Below are 12476 nucleotides of genomic sequence, written 5' to 3'. Positions count from 1 at the left end.
GGTCCAGACCTCTGCAGAACAGCAGTGGGGACAGAGCATCACCTTGGTATATGTCACATTTGACAGACACTTGTGTTACATTACCGCCAGACTTTATTCCTTAGACTTTATCAAATAGACTTTATCCAATGAGGTGCATTACTGCCGCCTACTGTAGTTGCACGTGTTCAAAGCATGTTCTTCTTCTTTGGTGTTTTATGTTTTACCGCCACCGACTGTAGTTAGACTTTATTCTTCAGACTTCATTCTTTGGACTTAATTTTTTAGACCTAACTTTTTACACTTCATTACTTCTTTCCCCCAACCCTTCAAAGTATGTGTTTTACACAGGGCCCCTGGAAAGTCGGTTCTACGCTGTGGGCAGTCTGGAGGGACAGGAGATGGCGGAGGGGAGTGGATCGATGGTAAGTAGCGTTCTGGACAGCGAGGAGAAGCAATCTTTTCTGGCTGTTGGTGTCCGGAAATGTAAAATGTCCATTAGCTTCCGAGGGTTCTGGAAGTGAGAAGCAGGATGAAGCTGCTATCATCAGGGATGAGAGCAAAGTGTGTAAGGTGATCATGAAGCTTGCACAGGGTTATGCGTACTTTAAGGAGTGGATCCCGTTTGCATTGACGACGAGTCTATATAAGGCTGTGGGAGAGGTCAAGGAGTCGAGAGGTCATGGAGATGGCGCGCTGCTGGTTGTGTGCAAATACGCGGCTCAGCAAAGGAAAACAATTGGGATTTAAAGTCTGGATGGAAAGAACATTCTTGTTTCGGACACTGAAAGAAACACAGTCAGAGGAGTTATCAGAGGCGTCCCTACGATGGTGACTGTTGATGACGTAAAGGAGAATTTAACTGGAGCTAAGGTTGTGGACGCTAGGCGGTTGAAAACAACCCGGTTTGGGGTAAGATGTGACAGCCTGTCGGTAATGATAAAACTTGAAGGGAAATGCCTGCCTAGTGAGGTGTTCCTTGGATACATGAGCTATGGTGTCAGCCCATATGTTCCGCCACCCCTGCGTTGTTTCAAGTGCCGGCGCTTTGGGCATATTGCAGCAGTCTGCAGAGGGAAGCAAAGATGTGGTAAATGTGCAGGAGATCACGAGTATGGGAAGTGTGACGGAGGAGCTAAACTGAAGTGCTGTAACTGTGGGGAAGAACATAGCTCTGCCTACAGGAGATGCAGGTTCAGCAAAAGAGCTGCTGAGGTGCAGAAAATGAAGGACTCTCAAGGTATATCCTATGCGTATGCAGTCAAGAAAGTGTCAAATAAAGATAAGATAAGATAAGATATTCCTTTATTGTCCCACATGGGGAAATTTCATTGGTGCAACACAGGTAGATCCAGAGGTAGATACAGAAGAACAGAACAGATCACTTATAGGAAGTCTGAAAAACACTTTCAGTAGAAGATCTCCTATAAATAAATAAAAACTCCCATAGACAAATGAATAAATAAATACATAAATACCATTGCATGTGATCACGACAGTAATTGCACATGAATATGTGTCACGACAGCACATAGATTGCACATGAATTTCATAGTAATTGCACATGAATTGCGCATGAATTCCAACAGCAATTGCACATATGACAGAATTGCACATCAGTATTAGGTTAGGTCAGTATTGCGAGTGTTCAGTACTAACAGTTTTTGTTATAAAGTCTGACAGCAGCAGGAAGGAAAGACCTACGGAACCTTTCCTTCACACATTGAGGGTGGATCAGTCTCTCACTGAAGCTGCTCTCCAGAGCGGAGAGAGTGTCCTGCAGGGGGTGACACTCATGGTCCAGCATAGATGTGAATCTAGCCAGGACCCTCCTGTCCCCCACCTCCTGCACCGAGTCCAGAGCACAGCCCAGGACGGAGCTGGACTTCTTGATGACTCTGTCCGGCTTCCTCCTCTCCCTCTCTGTGATGCTGCTGCTCCAGCAGGCCACACCATACAGGAGGGCTGATGCCACCACAGAGTCGTAGAAGGTCTTCAGGAGTGGCCCTGTCAGGAGTGGCCCTGTCACTCCAAAAGACCTGAGTCTCCTCAGGAGGTAGAGCCGACTCTGGCTCTTCCTGTACAGTCTGTGTTATGAGTCCAGTCCAGTTTGTGGTTCAGATGAACACCCAGGTACTTGTATGAGTCACTCTCTCAATGTCCCGTCCCTGGATGTTCACTGGTGAGGGGGCAGTGGGGTGGCGTCTGCGGAAATCCACCACCATCTCCTTGGTCTTCCCCGCGTTGATGAGGAGGTGGTTCCGCTGACACCAGTCCACAAAGTCCTGCTCCAGTCCTCTGTACTCCGCGTCATCGTCGTCTGTGATAAGTCCGATGATGGCAGAGTCGTCAGAGAACTTCTGCAGGACACAGCTGTCCGTGTCATGTCTGAAGTCTGCAGTGTAAAGGGTGAAGAGAAAGGGTGCGAGGACAGTGCCCTGGGGCGCCCCCACACTGCAGGTCCGAGTGTCAGACACACAGTTCCGGGCTCTCACAAACTTGGGTCGGTCTGTGAGGTAGTCCAGGATCCACTCTGCCAGGTCATACTCCACACCAGCCGTCTCCAGCTTGTCCCTCAGGAGCAGCGGCTGGATGGTGTTGAAGGCGCTGGAAAGATCGAAGAACAGAATCCTCACAGAGCTGCCAGGCTTTTCCAGGTGAGAGAGAGAGCGGTGCAGCAGGGAGATGACGGCGTCCTCCACTCCGATGCCAGACCGATATGCAAACTGCAGCGGGTCCATGGCTGAGCTCACGGTGGAGCGGAGGTGGTCCAGGACTAGCCGCTCCAGTGTCTTCATCAGGTGGGACGTGAGAGCCACTGGCCTGAAGCTGTTGAGGTCTTTGGGGCGCGGTGTCTTAGGCACAGGTACCAGACAGGAGGTCTGGTACCTGTGCCTAAGATGTGAAAGTAAATACAGTGAAAGAAGCCAATGCTGCTCACAGCCAGAGCGAAGTGAGAGAAGCCAGCGTTGCTCCCAAGTGTGTGGAGGTTCCAAGCGTGGAGGTTCCAAGTGTGGAGGTTCCAGAATGAATGAGAATACCCTGGTTGTGGATAGAGGATGTTGTTCTCTTTATGGTGGATGTTATAAACTGTGCTGCTCAAACTCAAAAGAACTGAAAGGATCAGGATCATTGCTAAAGCTGCAGGAAGATTCCTTGGAACAAAAGAGCTTGAATGGGCAGAAATATAAAACAGGCTAAAGGCGCTAAATGGGAGTCAGAGTAAAGGAAGTCTACTTTTGGGGAATCAGAGTGATCAGAGTAAAGAAATGGAGGTGGAGGTGTCGCTGGTCTCCTGTCCTCGCCCAATCCAGTAGATGCACGGCTGCCAAGCAACGACAACAATGGAAGTATCAAAGCCTAAAGAATGAAGCCTAAAGAATAAAGCTGTACGGCGGAAGCACCAAACACCAAAGAAGGAGAGGAAGATGAAGAAGAGTCAGCTCTGGAATAAAGCCGGTCGGAATCTGAAGAATGAAGTCTAAAGGAAAGAATAAAGTCTAGAAAATAAAGTCTGGCGGTAATGTAACGCTTCACTTGGATAAAACAACAACAACACAAAAGATCGTTGAATCTGGTCATTGCGTGTAGGTGGTGGTAGTGTAACACTTGGATACCAATCGCCATAAAACACCAAAGAAGAAGAAAAATAATTAAGTCGAAATAATAAAGTCTAAGACGTAAAACTACAGTAGGTGGCGGTAATGTAACGGATACCAACCGCCATAAAACACCAAAGAGGGAGAAGTATTGTGTATTTATTAACAAATCCATTGTCCAGTAGAGGGCGCTCCTGCCATTGCATGATAGGGTTCCATTCTGCTTTGAAGACCTGATGTGCTTTGAACTGCTTTGAAGCAAGCGTACAACACTGTTGTGGGTGGCGGGAATACTTGGATACCAACCTGAGGACTACGACAATGTCTGAGGAATAAAGTCTGGTGGTAATGCAACACTTGGATGCCAACCACCATAAAACAACAACAACAACAACAACAACCGTAAAACACGAAAGAAGAAGCAGAAGAACACTTGGATACCAAACGTGATTAAACACCAAAGAAGAAGAAATGCACCCACCCTTTCAATTAGCTACCAACCGCCATTAAAAGTAACACAACAACAACAACCACAACAACACAGCGTGGCCGCCGGCGGCAAAGACAAAAGTGTTCATAAACCTCTCCACAACCAAACCGTGAATCATGCGTGAGTGCATCTCGGTGCATGTGGGGCAGGCCGGTGTGCAGATTGGTAATGCATGCTGGGAGCTGTACTGTTTGGAGCATGGCATTCAACCTGACGGACAGATGTCCAGTGACAAGACTGTAAGCGGAGGAGACGACTCTTTTAACACCTTTTTCAGTGAAACGGGGGCAGGAAAACATGTACCCAGAGCCGTGTTTGTTGACCTAGAGCCAACTGTAATAGATGAGGTTCGTACTGGGGTGTACCGTCAGCTATTTCACCCTGAGCAACTCATTACTGGCAAAGAAGATGCTGCTAACAACTACGCTCGTGGGCATTACACAATCGGCAAAGAAATTATTGACTGCGTACTGGATAAGATTCGAAAGCTGAGTGACCAGTGCACAGGTCTGCAGGGCTTCCTAGTGTTTCACAGCTTTGGCGGTGGAACTGGCTCTGGCTTCACTTCTTTGCTGATGGAGCGTCTTTCTGTCGACTATGGCAAGAAGTCTAAGCTGGAGTTCTCAATCTATCCTGCTCCTCAGGTGTCCACTGCTGTGGTGGAGCCCTACAACGCCATTTTGACCACCCACACTACCTTGGAGCACTCCGACTGTGCCTTCATGGTAGATAATGAAGCCATCTATGAAATCTGCCATAGAAACCTTGATATTGAGCGCCCAACCTACACCAATTTGAACAGGCTCATGAGTCAGATTGTGTCCTCCATCACAGCTTCTCTTCGCTTTGATGGTGCTCTAAATGTGGATCTTACAGAGTTTCAGACCAACCTAGTTCCCTATCCTCGTATCCACTTCCCTTTAGTCACCTATGCCCCAGTCATCTCTGCTGAGAAGGCTTATCATGAGCAAATGACAGTGGCTGACATTACCAATGCCTGCTTTGTGCCCGCCAGCCAGATGGTCAAATGTGACCCTCGTCATGGCAAGTACATGGCCTGCTGCCTGCTTTACAGAGGTGATGTGGTTCCCAAAGATGTCAACTCTGCCATTGCCTCCATTAAGACCCAGCGCACCATCCAGTTTGTCGACTGGTGTCCCACAGGTTTCAAGGTGGGCATCAACTTCCAGCCCCCCACAGTGGTCCCTGGAGGAGACCTGGCCAAAGTGCAGAGAGCCGTGTGCATGATGAGCAACACCACGGCCATCGCAGAGGCCTGGGCCAGACTGGACCACAAGTTTGACCTGATGTACGCCAAGCGCGCCTTTGTGCACTGGTATGTGGGAGAAGGGATGGAAGAGGGAGAGTTCTCCGAGGCCAGAGAGGACATGGCCGCCTTAGAGAAAGATTATGAGGAAGTGGGAGCTGACTCTGTGGATGGAGGGGATGAGGGAGAGGATTATTAACTTGTTTTGAACTGTTCAAATCTATTCACTGTTCTATTCTTTATAAGCTAGAAATGTTTTAACATGGATCTTAAAATTTATTCCGGGTTCGAAGCAACTCGGTGTAATCACTCATTCGTCCAGGAGTGTTCCATTGAGGGAAAAGATTCAGTTGTCATCTAGACTCTGTTTTAAAAAAACAAGATGATTTTGCTCTTCCAAGAGCCATTCTAAATCAACGGATCTAGTCTGAGAACTTGGTGATTCCACCAGATGGGCCCTGCCCACCAGGTGGAATCACCTGATAATGGCTGTTTACCATTTTCACTTTCTTTGTATCCTAACAGACCTGTAATGGGCTATCAAAATCCTATTGTAAGATGACTGTCGCTTCCTCATCACTGATGAGTACCTGGTTAGCATCAGAATGGCCAGAACGTCTCCCACCGCATGGCTTCAAAACACTATTGTATACAACCAGTATGTTCAGACTTAAACCTGGCACATGCCAGGTTTAAGTCTGAACATACTGGACCACAGAGCGCCATGTATCCTCATCTTAAAGCCACAGACCACTCCTTTGAGGACAATGAGGTGAAGATTCTAAGCAAGGAAAGAGATGGTTTGAAAAAGGAATTAAGGAGAAAAAAAAAAAAAATGCTAATAAGGTAGCTGAGGTAGCTGCAGCGATCTTACAATAGGACTTTGTTGAAGTATCAAGTGAAACAGTTAACAGCCATTATCAGTGACCAGTGATCAGAGTTCTCAGACTAGATCTGCAGATTGAAAATTACTCTTGGATGAGAGTCGAAAATAGGGAATTGATTACAAAAAATGCCTCGATGATTCGTTTAATTTACAAATTTGATTAAAAACATGTGAATCTGTGGTGCGCGGACAGCACGGAACGCTTTTGTTTCTTCCGGAGCTTGTTCCTGAAGCAACTGAAGTACAACAGAGAGACCGGGAAGAGTTGTGTAAAAGCACGGTGTCACAGGCTGCAATTCTAACTAGCTCTGCGCGCCGCCGCCCCCCCCCCCAGCCCCCGTGTCCTCGCCCCGCCACCGCGGACCCTCCGTCCCACACTCGCAGCCCCCCGCGCTCTCCCACACAACAACTCTGCTTCCCACAATCGTATGTTTAAATCAAACCGCTCTTTCCTCTGCTGTGACTTGAAACAGAAAATACATCCATGGAAACGGCAGGAGGACCGCGACCATGTTATAATCCATCCATCCATTTTCTACCGCTTGTTCCCTTTCGGGGTCGCGGGTGACTGGAGCCTATCCCAGTGACTTCGGGCCTTAGGCGGGGTACACCCTGGACAGTGGCCAACTTGTCGCAGGGCCAACACAGAGACATAGACATTACAGACAGTTCACTCTCACATTCATTCACTAGGGCCAATTTACAGTCACCAATTTTGCCTAACACATGCATGTCTTTGGACGGTGGGAGGAAGCCGGAGAACCCGGAGAGAACCCGCGGTAACACGGGGAGAACATGCAGACTCCACCCAGAGAGATCATGTGATGTTGGTCTGGTCCGGGAATCGAACCCACAATCTCCTTCTTGGGAGGCAAGAGCGCTAACTGCCTATGCCACCGTGCACCCTAACCTAACCTACCATGTTATAATATATAATATAATATAGAATAACTATAACTAATATATGACATAGAATCTGATGTGAAACAGACAATCCGCGATGACACGGAGGCCAGCATCACTGGTCCCACCCAAAATGAAGTTTTACTAACACATTTCTGATTTTGATTTATGTGACATAAATGCAAATAAATTCATAGCTACTGCAACAGTTTACAGTCTGGTGACAAGTTAATAAGTCCTTTATATATATTCTTTATATACGGAACAGTTTGGACTGGTGAAGCGAAATGTTGCTGTTTTGGAGATAAACTTATTTGAAATTAAGAATACAATGTGTTAGTTTAAGCAGAAACTCCTTTGTTTTGTTTTTTTATTACAATAAACGATAAAGTTTATTTAGAAAATGTCTTAAAATGCTTTTAAAAGGTTTACAGAATGTACAAAAAAATTAACCGATTACTCGATTAATCGAAGAAAAGAATCGATGGATTCCTCGATTACTAAAATGATGGATAGCTGCAGCCCGAGTCGAAACGTTTTGTTTGTGAAGAATTCTGGTTCACTTTTAACGAATTCAATGTAGTGTTACATGATGCTTGATTTTAAAATGTATGAATGAAAAAATTGTATGACTAAAGATATTGCATTGTTCAAAAGACTGAAGTTATCTGAAGAAATCTGATCACCACAGTGACACAATATTCTAGAATGCATAGAGATTAAAAAGTTTAGAATTCTAAGTTTTTTGCTGATATCTTCCTCAGCCGCACGCACTACCTTTTGATCTGTCAGGACGTCAGTGCTCCCCCTGCAGGTGGAGTCAGTGCTCCTCCTGCTGGTGGAGTGGGCGCTCCCCCTGCAGGTGGAGTCGGCGCTCCCCCTGCAGGTGGAGTCGGCGCTCCCCCTGCAGGTGGAGTCGGCGCTCCCCCTGCAGGTGGAGTGGGCGCTCCCCCTGCAGGTGGAGTCGGCTCTCCCCCTGCAGGTGGAGTCGGCGCTCCCCCTGCAGGTGGAGTCGGCTCTCCCCCTGCAGGTGGAGTCGGCGCTCCCCTGCAGGTGGAGTCGGCGCTCCCCCTGCAGGGGGAGTCGGTTCTCCCCCTGCAGGTGGAGTCGGCGCTCCCCTGCAGGTGGAGTCGGCTCTCCCCCTGCAGGTGGAGTCGGCGCTCCCCCTGCAGGTGGAGTCGGCTCTCCCCCTGCAGGTGGAGTCGGCGCTCCCCTGCAGGTGGAGTCGGCGCTCCCCCTGCAGGGGGAGTCGGTTCTCCCCCTGCAGGTGGAGTCGGCGCTCCCCCTGCAGGGGGAGAGCCGACTCCACCTGCAGGGGGAGCGCCGACTCCACCTGCAGGGGGAGAACCGACTCCCCCTGCAGGGGGAGCGCCGACTCCACCTGCAGGGGAGCGCCGACTCCACCTGCAGGGGGAGAGCCGACTCCACCTGCAGGGGGAGCGCCGACTCCACCTGCAGGGGGAGAGCCGACTCCACCTGCAGGGGGAGTCGGTGCTCCTCCTGCAGGTGGAGTCTGGCACATTGAGCTGGGAGAGCTTGTCCTGGAGCAGGGCAGGAGGTGGTGTTGATGCAGAGCTGAAGTCCATAAACAGGATCCTGGCGTAGGTTCCTGGGGAGTCCAGGTGCTGCAGGTGAAGTGGCACTCAAATGAGTGAATGCAACAAGACAGAGTCCATGTAATAAAGCAGACAGCCAACGTGGAGCACAAAGTCACATCACTATCATCAGTCTCTTCAAATCAACAGAAACGTATCTCCACGCTGGTGGCTCCATCTCTTGTTGCTGTTCAGGTCTCTGTGTTTTGCATTTTCCTGAGGTGCAACTCTGATTCTGCTGATGTTCTGAGCATGTGCTTTTTACCTTCAAAAGTCACCAGAAGAGTCGCTGTGAAGGAAAATCCAGGTCTCAGTCTTCTCTTTCTCACACAAATGTGACGCAACTCTTCTCGCTGTTGACGAATCTCATATGGAATGTCCGGGGCAAAGAAGACTCATTTGCCTTTGTCTCTAATTTGAAGCTGCAGTAACAACTCACGTGTCCTGTTGCCACTGTAACAGATGAACAAACCCTCCAGCTCAGCTGCCGTTAGAACTGATAAAAAAGTGTAATGAGTTTGCATTATTCTTTAATGACAAAGTTCAGAACATTAAAAATGCTATAAATCCCATAACGCAAAAAATGACCCTAAAACCACCAAGACACTTAGAGCTAACTCACTTTGCACCTGTAACTGACAAACCTGTCCATGTCTATCATCACCAGTCTGAGTTCATCTAAATGCTGCCTCCACATGTGAGCCTCCAGATTTCTAAAGTCTGTGCTGAACAGTTTGTTAGCACCATCACTCACATATTTAACATGTCGCTTCAATCTGGAACATTCCCAATGTCTTTGAAAACTACGGTCATAAAGCCTCTCCTAAAGAAGAGCAGTCTTGCCGCAGTACTGAGACTAAACCGACGGTCCCTCTTCTGCCTGAAGAGTGGGTCCAGTTCGCCTCAGACGGTCCCTCATCTGCCTGAAGAGTGGGTCCAGCTCGCCTCCCACGGTCCCTCATCTGCCTGAAGAGTGGGTCCAGTTCGCCTCAGTCGGTCCCTCATCTGCCTGAAGAGTGGGTCCAGTTCGCCTCAGTCGGTCCCTCATCTGCCTGAAGAGTGGGTCCAGCTCCAGTCTCCTTGTGTCCGTCTGTCCGTCTGTGAGAGTCGGATCTCTCCTTCACTGGAACTCCTCCAGGTTTCTACGCTTTTTTCCCAAAGAGGTTTTTTTTGTAGTTTTTCCTGGCCGAGAAGGAGAGTCTAAGGACAGAGGACCCTGGGACATCGTCCCTCGCCACCACAGACATTGTCTGACTTCATCGCCACCACAGACATTGTTGATTCATTTCTCCCTGTGGCCCTCAGAGGCAACTGTTGTTGTGATTTTGGGCCTTACAAAAATAAATTGATTTGATTTGATTGATTTGAAGCGGGACTAAAGCTAAAGCGGGATTAAAGCGGGACTAAAGCGGGACCCTCCCGACCCCCCCGAGATTTCCGCCTATGCACTCGGCCACCAGGCAGCACGATGCAGTCTTTCTATTGTGATGGGGGACAGCAACTCCTGAGCCCGAAATTCGCTCTGGAACCTCACTTTTCATATTCTTGACCTCCTCTTGCAGTGCCACTACCTCGGCCTGCAGCACCAGCAGCACCAGCAGCACCAGCAGCACCAGCAGCAGCAGCAGCAGCAGCAGCAGCAGCACCAGCAGCAGCAGCAGCACCAGCAGCACCAGCAGCACCAGCAGCAGCAGCAGCAGCAGCAGCAGCAGCAGCAGCAGCAGCACCAGCAGCACCAGCAGCACCAGCAGCAGCAGCAGCAGCAGCACCAGCAGCACCAGCAGCAGCAGCAGCACCAGCAGCACCAGTAGCACCAGCAGCACCAGCAGCTCCTCTGTTTTATTTGAAATATGCTGCTATATTCACGCATAGCTGTGGCGATATGCTCTGTCATCTGCCCTCCTTAGGACAGGTGCGAGCCTGGAGGCCCTGCCACTGGGATGGAGCTTTGTTTGCAGAAAAAAGACCTCTACCAGCAAAGTCAGACTTCTCTTGTTGAAAAACACTGGTTAAAGACCACATCTCTCTCTCGTTCTCTCTCTCTGAAACTCCAGATGAAACTCATGACCCACAAAAATGAATGTTTACTTTGGTAGATATTAAAACTATTCCATTCTGTCTAACTTACTCTCCAGAAATGTTACACAGTGCTTCTTTAATGTATAAGGAATATCATTGACAGGATGTTCAAACCTGGCAGGTGAATGGGCAGGTCCCGTTTGGAGAAGCTTTCCTCTGTTTCTTGGTAAACAGAGTCTATGGACGACTGACTGGAGAACTTACTGCTGCTCAGAATGGACCTGCACAGAACAGACAGAGCTGACCAGCGCTGCAGAGCCACCCATGCTCCTCCCTTTATGGGTGTGTCCTGCACTTGTGTATACATTTGAATCAATCTATGGATTTTTCTTTGGTCGAGTGAAAAATACTTAATTGTGCAGAAATTCCTAATGTTACATCACAATAAAGGCAGAACATGTGAGCTAAGTGAGGGATTTGTGTTTGACCTGGAGAAGGGCAGGCTGAAGCTGCTGCCCGTGGTGGTCATCTGGTCCAGACTGAGTCCAGCTGAGAGCTCATCCAGGAAGAAGCGACTGCTTTTAATGGGACCTGCTCCACACTCCCCCTGCTGGAGGGGCTGGGGAGTGACTTCGTTCTCCTCTTCATCGAATACCTGCAAAACACTGGGTTATGTCTTTGTTTGTTTGTTTGTTTGTTTGTTTGTTTGAAAGTATTTTGAAAAAGAACACAATGAAACAAAACAAGACCAGAAGGAAAACAGGAGACGTCCATGAAAAATAAATCAATGAATTAAGGCACATAAAAAGAAAAATCCCATTTAATTAAAAATCCGAGAAATTTGTCCATTTTCTTTTTTTCTTTAAAGGATTTTTTGGGCCTGTGGGTTTTATCAGACACGACAGTGAGACTGGCTCACGGTGCCTCCTGCTGCCACATCCTCTCCAACAGTCTGCCTCCTGCTGCCACATCCTCTCCAACAGTCTGCCTCCTGCTGCCACATCCTCTCCAACAGTCTGTCTCCTGCTGCTACATCCTCTCCAACAGTCTGCCTCCTGCTGCCACATCCTCTCCAACAGTCTGTCTCCTGCTGCCACATCCTCTCCAACAGTCTGCCTCCTGCTGCCACATCCTCTCCAACAGTCTGCCTCCTGCTGCCACATCCTCTCCAACAGTCTGTCTCCTGCTGCCACATCCTCTCCAACAGTCTGCCTCCTACTGCCACATCCTCTCCAACAGTCTGCCTCCTACTGCCACATCCTCTCCAACAGTCTGCCTCCTGCTGCCACATCCTCTCCAACAGTCTGCCTCCTGCTGCCACATCCTCTCCAACAATATGCCTCCTGCTGCCACATCCTCTCCAACAGTCTGCCTCCTACTGCCACATCCTCTCCAACAGTCTGCCTCCTGCTGCCACATCCTCTCCAACAGTCTGCTTCCTGCTGCCACATCCTCTCCAACAGTCTGCTTCCTGCTGCCACATCCTCTCCAACAGTCTGTCTCCTGCTGCCACATCCTCTCCAACAGTCTGCCTCCTGCTGCCACATCCTTTCCAACAGTCTGCCTCCTACTGCCACATCCTCTCCAACAGTCTGCCTCCTGCTGCCACATCCTCTCCAACAGTCTGCCTCCTACTGCCACATCCTCTCCAACAGTCTGTCTCCTGCTGCCACATCCTCTCCAACAGTCTGCCTCCTACTGCCACATCCTCTCCAACAGTCTGCCTCCTGCTGCCACA

The 12476-nt window shown here is 49.1% G+C and overlaps 1 protein-coding gene and 1 pseudogene across 1 annotated transcript in view; one reads left to right on the top strand and one right to left on the bottom strand.

Annotated features, from left to right (window-relative positions):
* dnai4 (dynein axonemal intermediate chain 4) overlaps positions 1-12476 on the bottom strand; it is an 82583-nt gene that overhangs the window by 57914 nt on the left and 12193 nt on the right. Inside the window, exons 2-3 of the mRNA XM_072440517.1 lie at positions 11227-11393; positions 10913-11019 (exon numbers count right to left, since the gene is read on the bottom strand). Coding sequence (XP_072296618.1) covers positions 10913-11019; positions 11227-11393 — 274 coding nt within the window. The remainder of the gene's footprint in view (positions 1-10912; positions 11020-11226; positions 11394-12476) is intronic.
* Positions 4137-5588, top strand: LOC140356757 (tubulin alpha-1C chain pseudogene; annotated as a pseudogene).

This window comes from Eucyclogobius newberryi, unplaced genomic scaffold (genome assembly GCF_026437365.1).
Source record: "Eucyclogobius newberryi isolate DKJ021-1_F unplaced genomic scaffold, fEucNew1.0.hap1 SCAF_12, whole genome shotgun sequence".
Taxonomy (NCBI): Eukaryota; Metazoa; Chordata; class Actinopteri; order Gobiiformes; family Gobiidae; genus Eucyclogobius; species Eucyclogobius newberryi.
This window is presented reverse-complemented; position numbering and strand designations above follow the sequence as displayed.